At 42.2% G+C, this 23,228-nt stretch overlaps 1 protein-coding gene across 3 annotated transcripts in view; it reads left to right on the top strand.

Annotated features, from left to right (window-relative positions):
* Positions 1-23,228, top strand: part of abca2 (ATP-binding cassette, sub-family A (ABC1), member 2) — a 532,256-nt gene that overhangs the window by 257,419 nt on the left and 251,609 nt on the right. For all 3 annotated transcript variants that reach the window (XM_059994306.1, XM_059994305.1, XM_059994307.1), the window contains one exon: positions 10,491-10,673. In XM_059994306.1, coding sequence (XP_059850289.1) covers positions 10,491-10,673 — 183 coding nt within the window. The remainder of the gene's footprint in view (positions 1-10,490; positions 10,674-23,228) is intronic.

Below are 23,228 nucleotides of genomic sequence, written 5' to 3'. Positions count from 1 at the left end.
TTCAACAGCGCTTTACAGTGACCTAGGTTCAGTTCCCACTGCTGACTGTAAGGAGTTTATGTCTCCCTGTGATTGGGTGGGTGTCCTCCTACAGTTCAAAGATGAGCCAGTTGGTAGGTTAATTGTTAGTGATATATTGTCCTGTGATTAGACTAGGGTTAAATTAGGGTTACTAGGTAGGGCGGTTGGAAGGGCTGTATCTCAATAAATAAACAAACAAACTGAGTGAGTTTAAAGGGGGTGTGGATCCTGGGCAGGGTGGGAACTGAGGCCCCGCTGAGTGGAAATTGCATACATCGCCTGGTGAGGCAGGTGCTGAATCATCAGGATTTCCTCATGGTTCAGAGTGGACTATCAGTGATGAAGGATTGCCTCTGAAGACCGACACAAAATCTTCAATGCATGTTGTGCAGTAAACTCACTATAACATACATGGAAGGTGTTGCACTTGTTTTTGTAGATGATCCTTCATTTCATCCCCCTGCTCTGATGCCCTCTGTGTCCATCAATCCCCTCCAGCCCCTGTTTTACCCTTCCCTTTCTCCTCTACACAAAAACTGCTCAGCAATTATTGAGCTGAAAGAGAGGCAAAGACAGGTTTAGTCTAGACTTTGTGTGGCATCATAATGAAGTAATCTTGGGAAGATTGGGTTTCGGCATGCTGCAAGGTGAACTACATCAAGGCATGATTATGGGACCTTAAAATAGAGAATTTCCACATATTAGCAACACATGCAAAATGCTGGAGGAACTTAGCAGGCCAGGCACCATTTACGGAAAAGAGTACAGTCGATGATTTGGGCCAAGATCCTTCAGCAGGACTGGAGGTAAAAAAAAAAGATGAGTAGATTTGAAAGGTGAAAGGGGAGAAAGAAACACAGGGTGATAGGTGAAACCAGAAGGGGGAGGGGTGAAGTAAAGAGCTGGGAAGTAGTTTGGTGAAAGAGATACAGGGTTGAAGAAGGGGGAATCTAATAGGGGAGGACAGAGGCCATGGAGGAAAGAAAAGAGGGGAGGGGCACAAGAGGGAGTCGATGGAAAGGCAAAGAGATAAGTTGAGTGTCGGAAATGGGGAATGGTGAAGGGGGGGGTGCATTATTGTAAGTTCAAGAACTTAATGTTCTTGCCATTGGGTTGGAGGCTACCCAGATGGAATATAACATGTTGTTCCTCCATCCTGAGTGTGGCCTCATCGCGACAGTAGAGGAGGCAAAGGATTGACATATTGATATGGGAAAGGGAAGTGGAATTAAAATAGGTGGCCACTGGGCGATCCTGCATTTTCTGGCAGATGGAGGATATGTGCCCGGTGAAGCGGTCTCCAAATCTACTTTGGGTCTCACCAATCTACAGGAAGCCACACTGGGAGCACAGAACACAGTATATGAACCCAACAGAACCAAAGGTGAAGTGTTGTCTCACCTGGAAGGAGTATTTGGGGCTCTGAATGGTAGTGAAGGAGGATGTGTAGTGGCAGGTGAAGTACTTCTTCCGCTTGCAAGGATAAATGCCAGGAGGGGGGATCAATGGGAAGGGATAAATGGGCAACCTGTTGGAGATCGCTGAAGTTATGAAGAATTATGTGCTGGGCACGAAGGCTGGTGGGGTGGTAGGTGAGGACAAGAGGACCCCTATCCCTTGTAGGCTGGTAGCACGTTAGGGTGAGAGCTGATGGGCATGTAATGGAAAAGATGCAGTTGAGGGTAGTGTTGATGGTGGAGGAAAGGAAACACCTCTCTTTGAAGAGGGAGGACATCTCCATCATTCTGGAATGGCTCATCCTGAGAGCAGATACAGTGGAGACAGAGGAATTAAGAGAAGGGGATGATCTTTTTACAAGTAATAGTATGGGAAGAGATATAGTCCAGGTAGCTGTGAGAGTCAGTAGGTTTATAATAGACATCGGTAGACAAGTTGAATCCAGAGATAGAAACAGAGAGGTCAAGAAAGAGGAGGTGGTGGCGGAAATGGACCAGGTAAATTTGAGGGCAGGGTTAAAGTTGATGAAGTCATTGAGTTCAGCATGGGTGCAGGAAGCAACACCAATGCAGTCACCAAAGTAGTGTAGGAAAATTGGGGGGTGGACACCAGTGTAAGCTTGGAACATAGACTGTTCTACATAGCCATCAAAAAGTCAGGCATAGATGGGACCCATGTGAGTGCCTTTTGTTTGAAGGAAGTGGGTGGAGCAAATTGAGAAATTATTAAGAGTGACAGCAAGTTCCGTTAGGCGGAGGAGAGTGGTGCAAAACACATTCTATTTTGTTAACAAAATTGTATTTATTCTTGTCATTTGTGTCCTTTTAAGATGGACATAATTTCCATGAAAAAAAGAGAATTGTCTTCCAAAATCTTGGTCGATATTATTTTCTCAAACACTGTCATTTTAATAGATTGCCTGGTTGTACATTCTGCTGATCTCTTCTGCAAGTTCCGCAAAATAAATGGCAGCCGTAAACAAATTTTAAAAATACCTAATTACTAGCTAAAAGTGCTGCGGCTTGAGTTTGTGAATGGCTTCACGTCATTGCATGCTTTCAAAACGTAATAAATTCTGCAGCTGCTGGAAATCCAAAGCCCCACACCTGCCTACCTGAACTCAGAAGGTCAGGCAGCATCAATGGAATTGAATGAACAGTCAATGTTTCAGACTGGGACCCTTCTTCAGGACTGGAAAGAAAGGGTGAAATTGCCAGAATAAAAAGGTGAGGAATGGGGAAGGATAGCTGGAAGTGATAGATGAAGCCAGGTGGGTGGGAAAGATAAAGGGCTGGAGTGGAAGGAGTCTGACAAAAGAGGAGAGTTTTTCCGTAGGAGAAAGGAAAGGAGGAGGGGACCCAGGAGGAAGTGGTAGACAGGTGGGAAGAGTAGGGAATAGCTGAAGAGGGGAGGGAATTTTTTTAACCAGAAGGAGAAATCAATATTTGTGCCATCAGGATGGAGACTATCTGGACAGAATGTAAGATGTTACTCCTCCACCCTGAGGGTGGCCTCATCATGGCACAAGAGGAGGCCATGGACTGACATGGTGGAATGGAATTGGAATTCGAATGTTTGGCCAGCTTTTGACAGATAGAGTGGAGGTGCTTGACAAAGCAGTCCCTCAACTTAAGGTGTCTCTCACCAATGTTTTCTGTTACTTTGAGATTGTTTACATCTAATTAAGTAGTTTGAAGGTGTGATGTAGGGACCACTTCCTATTTCTTGTTGGGCCAACTGTCTTGATCCTGGGCACGGATGACTTTTGTGAATGGATTTTGGAGAAATTTGGGTGTGGAGAGGTGTGAAATCTGTCCCCTGCCCCTCTTATTGGTAAACAATTTGCGGGAAGTCATGAACCAGAATTGCTGCATCAACTAATTTCACCACAAATCTAACTTTGCCCATGGAGCTGGTAGAAGTATGGGTGGATGATGTCGTCCTGAGGGATGAAAAGCATTGTGGAATCAGGACCGAGAAAGAGAAATAAGAGATGCAAAGCAAAAGTTAATGGCTTTCCAGTTGAAAAACCCACCTTTCAGATCGATCTATTATTGCCATTAAAACTTTCACACTAAGTCTCAAGATGACTTTGATCAGGCTCATTGTTAACATGAAATGGAGCCAGCTGTATAAGTGGGGCAGCTTCAGCAGTTAATTTTCCATTTCAGATTCATCATTAATTTAAATTTGCAGTGGCAAAGCACTCCAGTTGTTAAGGCTTTTGACGCTCAAGTTCGTAAGTGTCACATGTCACTGCTCATTTCTAATTTAACGACGGTGCTAAGTTAATATAACGTTTCAGGTAATCATGAAAATAAATCAGCCTCACAAGAAATGAACCACTTGATCTATAGTAAGGATGAACTTACTGCTGTGGAGAGCAGTGAGAAAGTTTCAGGAATTATTTCTGAGGAGTCTGAATTTGATGCTGATCTGAGATTAGTTTCATAGCAAGAGCAGAGAAGCTTGTCCTTCAGTGTGCTGAGTCTATGCTGATTATTAGCAAACCCATTGACACTAAGCCTACCAGAAGAAGCAGGGTCTCCCAGGGGCCACCCATCTTAATTCCACTTCCCATTCCCATTCTGATATGTCAATCCAGGCCTCCTCTATTGTTGCGATGATCCCACATTCAAGTTGGAGGAACACCACCTTATGTTCCGTCTGGGTAGCCTCCAACTTGATAACCAGAAGATCGATTTCTCAAACCTTCGGTAAATGCACCCCCCCCCCCCCCCCACCTTCACCATTACTCATCCCCTTTTCCCTGCTCACCTTATCTCCTTGCATGCTCATCACCTCTCTCTGGTGCTCCTCCCTCTTTTCTTTCTTCCGTGGCCTTCTGATCTCTTCTGTCAGACTCTCCCTTGTCCAGCCCTGTATCTTTTTCACCAACCAACTTCTCAGCTCTTTACTTTATCCCTCCAGTTTCACCTATCACCTGATGTTTCTCTTTCCACTCCCCCACCTTTTAAATCTACTCTTCATCTTTTTTTTCACCAATCCTGCCAAAACGTCGACTGTACTTTTTTCCATGGATGCTGGCTGGCCTGCTGAGTTCCTCCAGCATTTTGTGTGTGTTGCTTGGATTTCCAGCATCTGCAGATTTTCTCTTGTTGGTGACACTAATCTGAAATTAACGTCACTTTCATCATCGCCACATCTTCATTAGCTCCTCCCAGAGTCTACCTCTCCTTCACATACTAGAGACAATTGACAGTGGGCAGATAACTTGCCAACCTGCGAACCTTTGGGATGTGGGAAGCAACCAGACCATCTCAAAGAAATCCACACATTCACAGTGAGAACATGTGAACTCCACATGGACAGCATCTGTGGTCAGAGTTGATCTGAAGTGTTTGGTGCCTCAAGGCCTACTAGCTGCACCTCTGTGTTGCTCACAGTCAAATTGGTTACTTTTTGGACGAAGCTGTTAATGGAGAGAAAAATCTCGCTGTGCCCAACATAGCCTGTTTCAAAGGATCAAAGGTTCAAAGGTACAATTTAATGTCAGAGAAATGTATACAGTATACATGCTGAAATGTTTTTTCTTCGCAACCATCCACAAAAACAGAGGAGTGCCCCAAAGAATGAATGACAGTTAAATGCTAGAACTCCAAAGTCCCCCGAGCTCTTTTAGCATTTCCTTCCACCTCATGATTTATAGTTGTCATCTTGAGTTTGATGGAGCTGATATTGCCATTTCTTTCTCTGAGTGGATTTTTTTGAGTGAAATTATTAGCAGAATGGGAGGATGGGTGCACCAAACGGCAATATCATAGGTCGGGTCACATTTAAGCATTGGATCCCTGAAGAATGACCTCGGCCTGATATGTCGCCTGCTTATTCATTTCCATAGATGCTGACTAACCTGCTGAGTCCTTCCAGCATTTTGTGTGTGTTGCTTTGGTTTTGGGATCTGGATTGATGGGAAATCATTCTGTTGTTACTTGTAAGGATTTCAAATGGATTTCCAAATTGGGATTTCAAATGGATAGGTCATCAGTCCAAATTGGGCATTGGGGGCTGCAGCAGAATTAAACTCCTCATCTGACTTTATTGTTGAGGTTTGCTTTGCTATTGTTTGTACTCCACCTGTTCTGAGAAAGAAAGAGTTTAACATGTAGACAGAGAAGCAGATTTCCAGTTGTTGGAGGCACCTCTGGAGATGTTACCACATGGCCTCCTGTTTCCAGCAATCCCACCTGTGCACAAGTTCAGATATAACAAATAAGCAAGTGTTGAAAGAAAATAAAAGAGCATGGGTGCCAATAAAGGCCCTTTAATTTTCCTCATGTGCTGCCCACAGAGGTCACCTAGAAATTGATCTTTAATTTCAGAAGTCTGCAGAAAAATCCTGGAGTTTTGCCAGTCTAAAGTAATGGCAGTTTTCCTCCGCATCCATCTGAGAATATGAAACGCTGAGTGTTTGGAATCGGATGTGTTTCCCTTCCAACTCAATGAGCACAAAAACCTTTGGAAAAAATGTGGCATGTTCCTTGCACTTCAGTCATGTCTGAGTATCAGAGGATAACAAGAATGAGTTCATTCATTGAAATCTGACCTGAAGCTCAAAATGTCCTTTTGAGACATGGAAGACTGAACAATGGAAGACACAGTAGGAGTTCTTTATAGAGAACAATGTCTAATATTAGAGAAATATTGACACAAATTCATAGAATTGTACAGCATGAGAACAAGCCCTTCAGCCTGTCAAATCTACACTTACCAATGAGCATCCACCCACAGTAATACTATTTTATTCTCTTTGTATTCCCATCAACTTCCATTAGATTCTACCAGTCATTACACACTGGGTCGCTTTAACGTGGCCAGTTAACTTACTGACTAATCTTTGGCTTGTGGGAGGAAACTGAAGCACCTGAAGGAAACACTCGTGGCCATATAGAGAACATGCAAACTCCACACAAACAGCCCAGGAGGTCACGATTGAACTGGGTCTCTGGTGCGGTGAAGCACCAGCCCTGCTGCCTTGTGCCTGTCCTGTTCTCTTATGCAAGTTTAGATATGTCTGTGCAGATCTTTCCTTATTTTGGATTGAGTATTTTCCTATTACTGACTTTGTGTTGGATAGTTGCAAAGTATTTTATTTGAAGTACAGTGGATTCTGGTCAATTAGGCCATCAGTTGATTGGGATAGCTGCTTGTTTGGGGCAACTCTTAAAGAACAGAAGCTAATCGAGAAAGTAGCTGGGGTTCTCTGTTTATTTGGGCCAATATGCTGCTTAATTGGGACAGGAGTGTTCAAAGATTCATTTATTGTCAAAGTATACAGCTCTGAAATTCTTCTCTGGATAGCCAACGAAACCAAGAAAGAAAATAAAGAAAAGAAAGGCAGCGCAATCATCAACCTGCAAATCCAACCACCCCGCACAAAAAAACTGAACAAATGAAACAGGCACATCGGCCCCCAAATCCCCCTCCCTGTGCAAATAAGTTCTGAGCAAGGTCAGGTGAAAAACACAGAATTTCAAAAAACTATAGGACTGAAAAAAAAATTTGTGCTCCAAGTCCTCATCCAAAACGCAGAAAACCTAGGCAACCTTCTCCGGGCCCAGCGGCAAGCCTCTCAGGTACAGAGCGATCAAAAGCCAGGCAGCCTGCACTCACCCTGCGCACTCACTTCAATGCTTCAATCTCCCTCAAATGGGTAAACAATGGAAGCTTTAATTGGCGAAGTGGAGTCAAACATTGGCTTGCACCCTGTCCCACAGCCTGCCCGCTGTGAGGTTTGCACATGCTGCCTCTGTCCAGTTCAAAGTGCATTTATTATCTAAGCACGTGTACAATATTCAACCCTGAGATTTGTCTCGGTGCAGGTAACCACAAAAAAAAAACCCCAAGAAACCTACTTAAAAAAAAGACAGTGGGCAGAGAGAGAAAAACAAATCATGCAACCAATAAAAGTAAGAAAGTAGCATTCAGAACTAAAGTTTTACTAAAGACACGAAGCCAGACATCACTGCAGCTGGAGCAGGGTACAGCCTCAGTTCAACACAGAGCTGAACAGTTTCTAACTAGTGCCAGTCACATGGCTGTTAAACACTGCATCATGCTGAGAACGAACAGTATTTAAGTGGTTTCAATCTTGTGTCTTTTGCTCAAAAAGCAGTGATTTTTGTTACCGATAGTTGGTGCCAAGTAAGCAGTAAAACAATCCAGAACGATTTTGCTTGCTGGGGTTTCAAGCATTCAGGCTTGGAGTGAAATAAAGCAATTTCACTACTTCAACAAGATAGGAATGACGAATAATAGAAGGCATTGACAATCATCCTGAAAGTTACATTGAAAATGAAGAATATGAGGCTGTTGTCATCAAAAGCATTGTATGAAGGCAGTCCATTATCTGCACTAGGTGTCTGCGCTGATTTTGTTCATGGCAGCATACACTGGGTGAATTTCTCTGTTGATAACTAATACACAAATTTATAGTACTTAGTAATATTGATGGTGTTCTAATTCATTCTGTATTTCATTTAAATACATAATTTGTTACTCTGCTAAAGCATTGTTTGTCTTATTTTTTAATAAAACTTTTTCAGAATCTGAATCAGGTTTATTATCATCGGCACATGTCGTGAAATTTGTTAATTTAGCAGCAGCAGTACAATGTGATATATGATAATGTAGAAAGAAAAAAATAAATAAGTAAATCAATTGCAGTAAGTATATATATATATATATATATGTATATTAAATAGTTAGATTAAAAATAGTGCAAAGCAGAAATAATATTAAAAAAATGTGAGGTAGTGTTCATGGGTTCAATGTCCTATTAGGAACTGGATGGCAGAGGGGAAGAAGCTGTTCTTCAATGGCTGGTTGACATTAAGCCTAATGTCTTAGGCTTCTGTACCTCCTACCTGATGGTAATAATGAGAAGAGGCCATGTCCTGGGTGATGGGTGGGGTGGGTGTGGGGGAGAATCCTTGATAATGGACGCCACTTTTCTGAAGCACTGCCCCTTGAAGTTGTCTTGTAGATACTATGGAGCTGACTAATTTTACAACTTTCTGTAGCTTATTTCAATTCAGTGCAGGAGCCCTCAATATCAGACAGCAATGTGGCCTGTCTGGTAGTTTTTAATTATGTATTTCCATGGAACTTCAGCCAATTAGGGCTAAAATGTATGTCCAGATGTGTCCCAATTAACCAGAATCCACTGTATATAATGATTATTGCAGCGTTCCAAAAATCATCTGTTCAAAAGTGAGGCAATTCAAAACATTTTTAACCATTTGATATACAGTGCTCTGGTCCTAAGGCTGGTACACATCACGACTTAATGGGGAGTGGGTCTGTCCCCACTGTTTAGACACAGACATAAATATTAATTTCACGTATACCTTGTTATGAAGTAGAAAGTTTTTTTCAAAGAAACCTATGGTAAAGCACATATTAATCTTTGAGTCAGCAATAAGGCACGACTTGGAACAGGACTTAGAACAAGCAATCTACTTTGTACCAAGAATGTGTCTTGCAACTTGTCTTTGAGAAAGCCAGTGTGTACTTGTTTGCCACGTGATAACCTTCTGCTCTGTGTTACTGTCTGAAAATCAAATTCATTTGGTGACAGTTGTCTGGTCTCCACATTTGATTGTTGGATCAAGTGTCCAGTAGTGTCCACTCAAGCTGATGGTCCTGTGGTTGCAATATGTAACCTTGTGTTTTCACGAGGGGAAGCTTTATGAGGTTCTGCTGCCAGATATGAGCATGGGTTAGAGGTGTGGTTCTAATATTATGATCCCCATTTTTGGTGTTGGTCAAAGCTTTGCATTATAATGAATCTATGTAAACTTGCCCAGTGATACTACCCTTTCCTAAGACTCTCAGATACAGACATCACTACTTTTCCGCTGTCTCTGTCTGCTTAGCTGGAAGAATATGCAGCATAGGTCTGCTGAGGGTGGAATCCTGAGATTTCATGTCTATGTACAATGTGTCACTGTAGAATTACAATAATTAGCACAATTTAATATCAAATAAAGTCATTTCCTCAGAGAAAGTGCCTGTGATTGATCTGGGGAAAAAATAAACTGCAGTTCAAATTTATTATCAAAGTACATATATGTTACAAAACACGACCCTGAGATTCATTTTCTTGTAGACATTCACTGTACAACGACTGTCAAACAACTAATATGCAAAAGAAGACAATCTGTTTAAAAAATGATAAATAAATAGCATAAAAAAAATGCTGGTGGAACGCAGCAGGTCAGGTAGCATCTATAGGGAGAAGCGCTGTCGACGTTTCGGGCCGATACCCTTCGTCAGGACTAACTGAAAGGAAAGATAATATCGAGAACATGAATTGTAGAGTGCTTGAAAGTGAGTTCATAGATTGTGCAGTCAGTTCAGAGTGAGGTGAGACACATTTTCCTGTGGGGATGTTCAGTAAATCCATAGAATAGTAAATATAACAGGATTAAAGAAAGATAAACTAGAGTGTAGAAGGCAACAACTTGTGGAAATGCAAATATAAATAACGAGAACATGAGATAGTAAGATAGTGTCTTTAAAACTAAATCATTATTTGTAGGAACATTTCAGTGATGGAGCATTTGAGTGTAGTTATCCCCTTTTGTTCAAGAACTTGATGGTTGAGGGGTAGAAACTGTCCTTGAACTACTTGGTGGTGCAAATCCTGAGGCTCCTGTACCTTCTACCTGATGGAAGTAGAGAGAGGATTAAGGACTAAGATATGTAGATATTTGTATTTAACTCAGATCTGGTCTTGGAGGGCACAACACAATTTAGAATGGACTCCAGATTGAGGGATTTACTACTATCTCAGTAACAACTTCTCATGTATCCCTTGAACATCTTTGCTAAGATTGTTTCCTATCTAGGAAAAAGGGATGATAAGTAACTTTGAATATCCTGAGGAGCAATTTAATTTCATGCTTATTTTACAGATTTTCAAGATGTGTTAACACTTGGGTAAAGAAAAAGGATTCCATTGAATTTTGAGTAATTCTGTGTTTCAGGAGCATCTTTTGGGAGGCTGGCAGAAGATAGAAGGAGGACTGATCCATAAAGCCTTAAGTGACCCAGAAAAAGTGACACATAGACAAAAACTTGTCCAGCTATTGGCCCAAGCTCTTGGTCTAGCAGGATCCAGTAACTCCATAGATGGCTATGATCCAGAGGGACTTGTTGGAGAGATGGAGGTAATGTAATGGAAAATTGACCCAATGATAAAACTTTGTGCTTAACACCAAAATATTTTATCTATACTGTAATTTGTAGATAAAATGTAGATATGAAACTCCTTTTACAACTTCTGTAGATGGCATGAAGCAAATTTTTCTTTGTAAAAGGGAAAGCTACGACATTCCAAGATAATGACAAATGTATATGCATTGAGGTACATCTTGGGAGTAAAAATTATGAAAGTTTCTTCAAGTGATAAGTAAAATGTAAAATTCTGCACAGCAACTTCATGCTGAGCCTTGGGGACGAATTATGCTGAGAGATAATACTATTTCAGAACTAGACTTTAACTCATCCCACATCTAGTAAATGGAGTAGAGTGTGAAACTGAGCCTTAATATTGATTACCAATGGAATGAGCTGAGTCTGTGAGCAATGTGAAAATGCAAGAAATGTTCAGCAGGCCAGGAAGTCATAGAAAGACTTAACATTTTGGGTTACTGTTCTTTCAATAGATAGTGTAGAGATCAAATACATTTTAAGTTGCAGAGAAAGGGGCAGAGGCTGGGTGGAAGAGAACAAGAGACATGGGTGCCATAGGGTGGAAACCAGCAAGGCTAGAAGATGCAAGTTGGTTGTAATGTCAGTGGGGAGAGTGTTAAAGGTTAATATTTCCAGCAGTTTGCCCTGAAAGACATGAACAACAGTGTGGAAAAGAGACAAAGAGAAAGAAAATAACCATTTTGGTATTTTGAAATGTATACTGGTGAAGCAAAATACTGTAGATGCAAGAAAACCAGTGAATGCTATAAATGTTTCAATGGATCAGACATCAATAGAGCAAGATTAGTGCTCTGTATTGTTCCAGCATCTTCCTGATGTATCTTATGCATTAACTAATAAGGAAGAATGCTGTCTTAACGATTTTGCTAGCTGCTTTCAATGAGTTCATCTACACTTCTTGAAGAATGAGTGAGTGAGGCCTCCATCGGTCAGTGTCAACCATAGATGTTGCATCCTACCGGTCCAGATATGCAAGCCTAGACAGTACGAAATGGAAAGCAAGCTATTGCCCGTGTAGCCAGCTCCCCCTCTATATTTGATGAACCCAAAGGAATGGCAAAGACCGATACAGCTTGGTACCAGCAGCATCGAAGGAGTTGCTAGTCAGTGTTGAACTCCATGTAGGACAGCACCGAATTTGTTTCCTTGGGGTTTACTCCTGAAGCCTTCCCCATTTGTCGGTACAACTTCAAGGCAGTGGAGGCTTGAAATCAGAGTCTTCCTTCTAGATGAGATGCCAACTACAGCTGACAAGCCCCATATGCCCGAAGAAATTGGTTTTAAGGCGCCAGTAACCCACCTTTGCCCTTCTCCTGTCAGTAGAAATAGTTCCGCTGGGCTTTGTGGCTAAGTTACATGTGAAGACAAGGAACTGGATGGTTGTCAGAGGTTATTTGAGGCGAATGACTTTGGGAGCATTTAATAGGTAGTGGGAGCTTGTTCCCTTACCACCCTCTGGCTATAACTACCTTAAGGAACCAGACTCTCTTGAAGAATGAAACTATGTAAACCAGACACCCCTGGGACTCATTCACCTCTCACTCTCTTCAACTTCACCCTCATTGCCCTCCTCTACCTAGAGCTGCCTCCCTGACATCTACATTCAACCTCAGTCCACCCATCTCTTCAGACTCCTTACTCACCACTCCCCTTCTCTTTATTTTGGCCATCTTATCTCTCAGCTCTGATGTAGTGATTCCACCCAAAATGTTAACAGTATTTCTCCCACAGATGCTGCCTGACCCACTGAGTTCCTCCAGTTGTTTGTTGCTTTAGATTCCAGCATCTGTCGACTCTTTTTTGTTGCAACCCCATGGGCTTAGCTGGTGTTGAACCAACAAATGTTCCAGACTATTGGACGCTAATACAATTAAAAGATTCAGCACACTATTATTTTACATGTTTTGCATGTTACACGTTGCTGTAGTAGATATTCCAGTGAAACACACACAAAATGCTGGAGGGACTCAGCGGTTCCGGTAGCATACATGGAAATAAATAAACAGTTGACTTTTCAGGCTGAGAACCATCAGGACTGGAAAGGAAGGAGGAAGAAGCCAGAATAAGGAAGGAAGTGGTAGGGGAAAGGAGTACAAGATAGCAGGTGATAGTTGAAGCTTGGTGGGTAGGGAGGGTGGATAAAGTAAGAAGCTGGGAGGTGATAAGTGAAAAAGGTAAAGGGTTGAGAAAGAGGAACCTAATAGGAAAGAAGAATGGACGTTGGGAGTATGGACATCAGGTGATAGGCAGGTGAGGAGAAGAGAGGAGATAATAAGGTGAGGAAAAGAAAAGAGGTAAGAGGAAGGTACAAGGACGAGGAAGGTAAAAGGTACAGCAGGCGGTGGAAAAGGCAAATTGTATGTTGGCATTCTTAGTAAAAGGATTTGAGTACAGGAGCAGGGAGGTTCTACCGTAGTTGTACAAGGCCTTGGTGAGACCACACCTAGAATATTGTGTGCAGTTTTGGTCCCCTAATCTGAGGAAAGACATTCTTGCCATAGAGGGAGTACAGAGAAGGTTCACCAGATTGATTCCTGTGATGGCAGGACTTCCATATGAAGAAAGACTGGATTGACTAGGCTTATACTCACTGGAATTTAGAAGATTGAGGGGGGGGGGTTCTTATTGAAATGTATAAAATTCTAAAGGGATTGGACAGGCTAGATGCAGGAAGATTGTTTCCGATGTTGGGCAAGTCCAGAATGAGGGGTCACAGTTTAAGGATAAAGGGGAAGCCTTTTAGGACCGAGGTGAGGAAAAACTTCTTCACACAGAGAGTGGTGAATCTGTGGAATTCTCTGCCACAGGAAACAGTTGAGGCCGGTTCATTGCCTATATTTAAGAGGAAGTTAGATATGGCCCTTGTGGCTAAAGGGATCAGGGGGTATGGAGAGAAAGCAGGTACAGGGTTCTGAGTTGGATGATCAGCCATGATCATACTGAATGGCGGTGCAGGCTCAAAGGGCCGAATGGCCTGCTCCTGCACCTATTTTCTATGTTTCTAGGAGAACCAGAGTGGGGATTTGAAGAACAGGGAAGAGAAGGAGGAAGGATTACTGGAAGTTGGAGAAATCAGTGATCATGTTGAGTGCGAGGACAAGTTCTGCCAGGCATAGAGGGTGGTAATTGAGGGGAATTGGTCGGGTCTGCGGTTGAAAAAGATGCAGAGAGCTTCAAGGCCTTCTTGGGGTGGGGGGGGGGTGGGCGGGAGAAGTGGAATAGAATTTACAGGGATTGGACCTCTATGGTGAAAATGAGGTGATCAGGGCCCGGAAATTGAAAGATTTTGGGAAGACTGAGAGCATGTTTAGTGTCGCAGATGTAGATGGGAAGGGACTGAACCAAAGGGGATAAAATGGTCTCAATGTGTCAGACACATTCAGTGGGGCAGGCACAGGCAGAAACAATGGGCCTACCCAGATAGTCGGGTTTGTGGGTCTTCGGCAGGAGGTAGAAATAAGCAGTACTTTGTGAGGAATCTATGATGTTGGTACAGTGGATGGAGGAATCTCCAGAGTTGACGAGGTTGGTGATGGTGCAGGAATCAATAGCCTGGTGTTCCTGAGTGAGGTTGTTTTCAAGGAGTAAGTAGGAGAAGGTGTCTGAGAGTTGCTGTCTAGACCTTGTTTGCCAGACTACCAAAGCACTCCGTTATTTGCAGATTGTCTAGACCTTGTTTGCCAGACTACCAAAGCACTCCGTTATTTGCAGATTTAATGATAATGTTGGGATTGGTGTGGAGCGATTGGAGGGCAGTTGCAATCAGAGGGTGTAAAGTTCAAGGAGGAGTGAGGAGTGCCGAAGTTGTGCCGGTTGATGTCTTGCCAACAACTAGAGATGAAAAGATCCAGAGAAGGCAGAGAACCGGAGCAGGGTGTCCAAGAAGGGAGCAGAGTTGGAGACGGGCAAAGGTTCATCAGTACAGGATGAGGAATCCTTGTAGGCTCGGAGACTGAGTCGATGGAGGGAGTGCTCAGTGCCATGGCAAATGCGGAACTCGCTAAGGTGCAGGCGAAGGGAGACGAAGGTAATGCCCTTGCTGAGGATAGACAGCTCCACCTCAGAGAGGGGAAGGTCAGTGGGAATGGTGAAGTATGGCAGGGATTCAAGTTGGGATCAATATTCCAGTGAATAAAGTTTGCTAATGAATTCCTCAGCTGGCTTAGGTACAACTACTTTTGAGGGAAGGGAGAGGGAAATTTACAGAATCTGCCAACAGATACCATTAATGTGCATGTTTGAGGTAGGTGAAGATCTGAATGTTTAGTTGTCCCTTTCTGGAAACACTGACTATGATAGCGAATTGGAACATTCACGATTATTATTGATATCCCTTTGCAGCTGATTTTCTGGGTGTATAGAGAGAGAGCGAGAGGGAGATTGCATTTATAAAGTGTCCAAGAGCGGTCTTGAGTTGAGCAAATGATAAGTGAAATGTGATCACTGCATTTCTCTAAAAATGTTGAAGGCAATTTGTGCTCAGCTGGGACCACAGAAAACATTATGGGGATCTGTCTGGTTGAGGGAGAGGTATTGGCTGGAACACTGGCAGCTGAACCCCTGGGATCATTTACGGACAAGAAGAGAAACAGTGTCTGTCTCGACCTTTCAACCTCAGGATTGTCTCATCTATTAAAAGTAACACGCAAAATTAATAATTAATCTGAAAAATCATGAATGGTGATAAAATTGTGCTGATTGGGATCGGGATCTTGAGAGAGGAGCAGTAACACAGCTTTCTGATAATATTTTGCTCTTTTTTTTCTGTGAAACATAGTAAATTCCACTTGAGAAGCTGAATTACTGCTGGAGAATTGCAAGATCAGTGATAACTTATTTATTTCATTTCTCCTGAATTAAGTGTCATAACATTTATGACATAATTGGAGTACCTATCCCACTTCCTCCTGGGCAGTACTCACAGCAAGATATTTGGAAAGAATCTGCTGATCTGATTTATGCAGGTTTGACAGTGCTGATGATAGTCCAATGCTGCAATGCAGATTCTTCCTTGATGAATTATGTTGATTACTGCTTCTCTGAATTGAGCAACTGCACCATGAGTACATTAGCTCAGGACACCATGTGAAGGTACAAATGTTGAAGAGGAGGTAAATGATGCTGACACTCCTTTGCTAAATTCCTTGGCTCACCGGAAGCTCTTGCAAACTTGCAAGCTCAGCTGTCTCATAGTGCACACAAGAGATTCTGCAGAGGCTGGAAATCCAGAGCAACACACTCAAAAAGTTGGAGGAATGCAGCAGGTCAGGCAGTATCTATGAAAATGAATGAACAGTGTACGTTTCAGGCATTCTTCAGGACTGGAAAGGAAAGGGAGAAGACACCAGAATAAAGAGGAGTGGGGAGGCGAACGAAGACTAGTTAGAAGGCAATAGGTGGGTGGGAAAGGTAAAGGGCTGGAGAAGGAGAAATCTGATATGAGGGGAGAGTGGACCATGGAAGGGGAAGAAGGAGGGGCACCAGGGGGATGTGATAGACAGGTGAGGAGAAGAGTTAAGATGCCAGAGTGGAGCAACCAAGCCCAGGAAAAACAAATCTTAAGAACTGGCTCCCATGTTCACAGAAATAAAATAAGTTCTCTCCCCCTCCTCAAATGGGTCACAGTTAGTTCCATGTTTCCATAATATTTTTTAAACTTGTGGCATGGAATGGACAGGGAAAGTCGCTACTTATTGTTTATCCACGTAATATGACATTAGATGAGGATGTGATAATACAGAAAATGAAGATTAGTTTAAAAGGAAATTGAATCCTTTTTATTACACCTGAAAGAAAATGCTACAATGTTCATTTTATGTCCACTGCTACTGGCGAAATAGTAATAAGTGTTCTGGTAAGAACTATCTTCACATCTCAAAAGGCTCAGTTCATTCTGGGCTTGAATTCCAAAGACTTAGAGCAATTATGAGGAGACTGAACACTGTAAAGTTTTGGATAAAGTTATTTTTGAGTTCTTGGTGGAATGGAATTGGAATTGGTTTATCTTTTCATATGTACTGATTGTCTTGCATAAGGTTCATACAGACCAAATCATCACACAATACATTGAGGTAGTACAAGGTAAGGCAATAGCAGGATGCAGAATAGTATGTAACTGCTGCAGAGAAAGTACAGTGCAGGTAGATAACATGGAGCAAAATCATAATGAGGTTGATTGTGAGGTCAGAAGTCCATCTTATTGTGCTAGAAAATCACTTAATTCTCTTGTAACAGCGGGGTAGATGCTGTTCTTGAGTCTGGAGGTACCTTCAGGAGAAATGCAGGACTGCATTTCTCCCAAAGTGTAAAACAATTTGAGAAGGGAAGACACGAGGAAATCTGCAGATGCTGGAAATTCAAACAACAACATACACAAAATGCTGGTAGAACACAGCAGGCCAGGCAGCATCTATAGGGAGAAGCGCTGTCGACGTTTTGGCCCTAGACCCTTCATCAGGATTAACCGAAAGGAAAGATAGTAAGAGATTTGAAAGTAGTGGAGGGAGGGGGAAATGCGAAATGATAGGAGAAGACCGGAGGTGGTGGGATGAAGCTAAGAGCTGGAAAGGTGATTGGCGAAAGTGATACAGAGCTGGAGAAGGGAAAGGATCATGGGACGGGAGGCCTCAGGGGAAAGAAAGTTTGGGGGGGGGGGAGCACCAGAGGGAGATAGAGAACAGGCAAACAACTAAATATATCAGGGATGGGGTAAGAAGGGGAGGAGGGGCATTAACGAAAGTTAGAGAAGTCAATGTTCATGCCATCAGGTTGGAGGCTACCCAGCCGGTATATAAGGTGGTGTTCCTCCAACCTGAGTTTAGATTCATTTTGACAATAGAGAAGGGCAGAGAAGCTGCAACAAATCAGTTCAATGAAGCTCAGTCTCTATTATATATTCTTCCATATTTAGGTAGGTAGCCACAGTTGTCTCAGGCATTCAGTGATGTCTGTGAAAGTCACATGGAGATTGAGGTTTTTATTTGAGCACTTCAGAGGATTGTAACATCAGGTTTCCCCATGAAACTGCAGTGAAAGTGACATTGTTGGCAAAGTTAGCTAATAGGCCAAGTTTCTAGACGAGCCCTGGAGAGACGATTGCGTAAGTAGCATCCTATGATCCATTTTGCTTGCTCCTGCAGACCAAAGTAAATGTAAATGAATTTGTTGAGTAGGATCAGCACCTTACTCAACAAATGATGCGATGAGGTGATGAATAATGGTAAGTGCTTTGATGAGGAACAGTGTGGTTTGGAAGCTGACAGTGACTATGACCCTGACCTTAACCTACATGGACAGAGCACTCCATGAGTATGTGCATTTGTATTTGAACTGAACTGAATTGACTTTATTAGTTACATCCTTTATATAAATGTAATGTAAAAATCTTTACATTATGTCTCTGTCTAAATGTGCAATTTATAGTAATTTATAATAAATAGTACATACAACAAGACAGTCAGTATAACATAGAAATACAGTTGTATCAGCATGAATTAATCAGTCTGATGGCCTGGTGGAAGAAACTGTCCAGGCTCTTATGCCGCAGCACCATTTTCCAGATGGTAGCAGTTGGAAAAGTTTGTGGTAGGAGTGACTCGGGTCCCCAATGATCCTTCCGGCCCTTTTTCCACATATGTCTTTGTACATGTCCTGAATAGTGAGAAGTTCACATCTACAATGCACTCGGCTGTCTGTACTACTCTCTGCAGAGTCCTGCGATTGAGGGAAGTATAGTTCCCATACCAAGCAGTGATGCAGCCAGTCAGGATGCTCTCAATTGTGCCCCTGTAGGAAGTTCTTAGGATCTGGGGGCCCATACCAAACTTCTACAACTATCTGAGGTGAAAGAGGCGCTGTTGTGGTTTTCTCACCACACAGACGGTATGTACAGACCACGTGAGATCCTCAGTGATGTATATGCCAAAGAACTTAAAGCTATTCACCCTCTCAGCTCCAGGTCCATTGATGTTAATAGGGATTAGCCTGTCTCCATTCCTCCTGTAGTCCACAACCAGCTCCTTTGATTTTATGACATTGAGGGAGAGGTTGTTTTTTCTTGACACCACTGTGTCAGGGTGCTGACTTCTCTGTAGGCTGCCTTATTATTATTTGAGATGAGAGCAATCAATAAGGTATTGTCAGCAAATTTAATTAGCAAATTGGAGCTGTGGGTGGCGACACAGTCATGAGTATACAGACAGTGAAGGAAGAGGCTTAGGACACAGCCCCGAAGGGCCCCTGTGTTGGGTCAGAGGGGCAGAGGTGAGGGAGCCCACTCTTACTACCTGCTGGCGATCTGACTGAAAGTCCAGGATCCAGCTACACAAGGCAGGGTGAAGGCCGAGGTTTCTGAGCTTCTTGTCGAGCCTGGATGGATTTATGGTGTTGAATGCTGAACTGTAGTCCAAGAACAGCATTCCCACATAAGCATCCTGATGCACCATCAATAACTCTTGGAGACTTGAGGCGAGAGATAGGCTGGAGATTAACTGGAAGAAAGCACTGGCAGCAGCAAGAGACCATCACACAACATCCTGGAGACTGAGGGAGGAGCAGTGCCTCCAATCGTCTTTATACAGGGGTCTGTGGGAGGAGCCACAGGAGCAGTCAGCGGGGGGGGGGGGGGGGGCGTGTCCAGACAGGTATATGTAGTTCACCACACATCCTTCTCCAGGTGGATAAGGATGGTTTGTAGAGCTGTGGGTATTGTATCAACTGTCAATCGGTTTTGTCGGTAGGTAAGTTGTAGGGGTCCAGTGTGGGTGGTAGCATACTCCAGATGTAGTCCTTGATCAGCCTCTCAAAGCATTTGCTTATTATTGAGGTGAGTGTGACAGGACACCAGTCGTTCAGATATGTTACTTTGGTCTTTTTAGGTACAGGAACAATGGTAGATGTTTGGAAGCAGGAGGGCAGTCTACACTGGGAGAGGAAGAGATTAAAAATGTCTGGAAACATACCAGCCAGTTGTGCCGCACACACTCTGAGTGCAGCAAGTGCCAGATCTTTAGCAAGGATGACAAATTGAGCTTGAATTTTGTCCTGTTAAATCATGAGTTTTTGGGAAAATCTGGGTTGTAAAATTTAATTGTTCTGTAAGTATGAAATGTTTTTCAAATTACTGGGAAGTTTTTTTTTAACTTGACCTCTGGCATCCATTTGCCATTTTCTCTACCATTCTACTATTGGTCCCTATAAATTACCGTGCCTGTAACTTGATTAGAAAGATCACAGTTACTTTGGTACCTGATGATAAATGAAAAGCTTTGTTTTCCCCTCATTTCAAACGTATCTACAATTAGAAAAGGATTCTGGAAATATTAAAATAATTGTTTTTGCCAATGATTTTAACACAGATGCAGCTAAAATCTATTTTTGACCACACTTTTGACTATATATTCCATTATGTTCTTTTATGGCTTGGTGTCAGCTTTAGTTTGATGCACTTGAAGCTGTTTGGAAGGCTTCACTATGCAAGTGATGCTACTCAAAGCAATAGTTATTGAGTTGTTTGCAGTAACTTAACTTTTAAATCCTGAAGACTCCAGGCTTGTCCAGGTCCATTGGTAACCAAGCCCAGGGAAAAAAAATCTCAAGAACTAGCTCCCATGTTCACAGAATTAAAATAAGTTCTCTCTCCCCTCAAGTGGGTCACAACTAGTTCCAGGTCTCCATGGTAGTTTTTGAACTTAAGTCATGGAGTGGACAGAGAAAGTTGCTACTTACTATTTTTCATATAATACGACATTAAATGAGGGTGTGATAATACAAAAATTGAAGATTATTTTGAATGGAAATTCAAATCCCTTTTTGTAAACCAGAATGAAAATGCTACAATGCTCGTTTTATGTCTACTGCTACTGGCAAAATAGTAATGAGTGTTCTGGTAAGAACTATCTTCATCTCTCAGGAGGCTCAGTTCATTTTGGGCCCAAATTCCAAAGACTTAAAGCAATTAAGGAGACTGAACATTGTAAAGTTTTGGATAAACTTATTTTTGAGTTCTCGGTGGAGTGGGATTGGTTTATTTTATCCCATGTACTGAGGTGCGTGAAAAGATTGTCTTGCATACGGCTCATACAGACCAAATCTGTACACAGTACATTGAGGTAGTACAGTACAAGGTAAAGCAATAACAGAATGCAGAATAGAGTGTAACAGCTGTAGGAAAAGCACAGTGCAGCTGGATAACAAGGTGCAAGATCATAATGAGATTGATTGTGAGGTCAGGAGTCCATCTTATTACACTGGGGAATCATATAATTCTCTTGTAACAGTGAGGTAGATGCTGTTCTTGAGCCTGGAAGTACTTTAAGGACTGCATCCCTCCCAACACAGAGAACTATTTGAGAAGGACAGAGAAGCTGCAACAAGTAAATTCAATGAAGCTTAGCCTCTTTTATGTATTATTCCATTTTTAGGAAGGCATTTTTAGGTCTAGGGTATTCAATGATGTCTGTGAAAGTCACATGGAGATTGAGATTTTTAGTTGTGCACTTCAGAGAATTGTATCATCAGGTTTCTCTGAAACCCTGAAACTATGAAACTCTGCAGTGAAAGTGACACTGTCAGTTTTGTATCAGAATACAAAATATATATATATATATAAAATAAAACCTTCCAAGTGCATGCTGTTCACTAGATGGTGGGTATAGTGTGGGTAGTGTGAGGGGGATTATTTAGAGCCGGGAGTCATAGACCACTTTGCTTAATGGTATTAGTCCATGGCATTAAAAAAAGGTTGGAACTAACTGGTTTAGAGTGAAATGGGCATGGTGGTGAAGATCAATGCCCTCAGAGAGTATGTTGTTTGTCAACGAACCGCAAGAATTCTTCCAGGATGATAGCCAAATACTTCTGGCAAGAGATTGTAAGGGTGGTCTGTGTAAGAAGTATTACCAATTGAGTGGCAGTATGTTGAAGAAGTTTCCAATACAAGCAACATCCATTGATTTGTTTCGCCTGCTCCTGTAGACCAAAGAAAAATAGATGAATTTCTTTGTAAGTGTAGTGGATGAGCACCCTAACTCAACAAATGATGAGATCAAGGAGGGAAACAATAGTTACTGCTTTGACGTGAAGTTGTGAGGTTTGGAAGCTGACCATGACTATGACCCTGACCTTGACATGCATGTGGCAGAGCATTCCACGTAAATATAACATTGTATTTGAGGTTGCAGGAAACACCAGATCTTAGTGAGGATGAAGAATTGAGCTTGATCTTTGTATTGTTAAATCATGAGTTTTTGGGGAAATCTGGGTTATAAAATTTAATAGTTCTTTCAAATCTATGGGTATGGAAATAATACTGGAGATGAATTATGTGCATTGCACTTAAGTAGATGTGTTTGGGGAATTGCTGGTGCAAACAAAATTCCAGAGAAAGATCAGCAGTGATATTTCCTAACAGATGGGAAGACATCTAGAAATGCGGACATAATTGCTCTGTAGAGGTCAATCTGATTCTCAGCCACATTTATTTGCAGATGTGTGGTGGAATATCTAAGGCAGTGTTTATTTTATTTTCTTCTCAGGCTATGTCTATACTAGACCGGAAAAATCCATAACCAAAGCTTTTTCTCTTTGTTTTGACCCTCCATTCACACTGAAATGGTGTTTTCCTCCCCCAAAAATAGAGCTTTTCTAAAACGCTCTCCAGAGTGTGTAAATCTGAAAACGTCAGTTGGGCAGGGTAGTGTGTACGGGGTAACCGGAGCTTTTTAAAAATGCTGCCTTGACATGCCAGAACAAATGGAGGTGGCAGCATGGCATTTCATTGTTTTCTTGAATGCAACCTCCAACACCACAACAACATTTGTAACTTGCAGAAGCAGCTCAACTTCATCGTCTGTCCAACGAAGAAGTCCTGCCTACTTTTTCCAGCGGAGGTTTTCTTTGTATTCCTCGAAGACATTGTTAAAAGTTTTAACCATATAACCATATAACAATCACAGCACGGAAACAGGCCATCTCGGCCCTCCTAGTCCGTGCCGAACTCTTAATTTCACCTCGTCCCACCTACCTGCACTCAGCCCATAACCCTCCACTCCTTTCCTGTCCATATACCTATCCAATTTTACCTTAAATGACACAACTGAACTGGCCTCTACTACTTCTACAGGAAGCTCATTCCACACAGCTATCACTCTCTGAGTAAAGAAATACCCCCTCGTGTTTCCCTTAAACTTCTGCCCCCTAACTCTCAAATCATGTCCTCTTGTTTGAATCTCCCCTACTCTCAATAGAAACAGCCTATTCACGTCAACTCTATCTATCCCTCTCAAAATTTTAAATACCTCAATCAAATCCCCCCTCAACCTTCTACGCCCCAATGAATAGAGACCTAACTTGTTCAACCTTTCTCTGTAACTTAAGTGCTGAAACCCAGGTAACATCCTAGTAAATCGTCTCTGCACTCCCTCTAATTTATTGATATCTTTCCTATAATTCGGTGACCAGAAATGTACACAATATTCCAAATTTGGCCTTACCAATGCCTTGTACAATTT

Source organism: Hypanus sabinus, chromosome 18 (assembly GCF_030144855.1).
Source record: "Hypanus sabinus isolate sHypSab1 chromosome 18, sHypSab1.hap1, whole genome shotgun sequence".
NCBI lineage: Eukaryota > Metazoa > Chordata > Chondrichthyes > Myliobatiformes > Dasyatidae > Hypanus > Hypanus sabinus.
The sequence above is the reverse complement of the archived record's forward strand: the minus strand, read 5'-3'. Positions and strand labels throughout refer to the sequence as shown.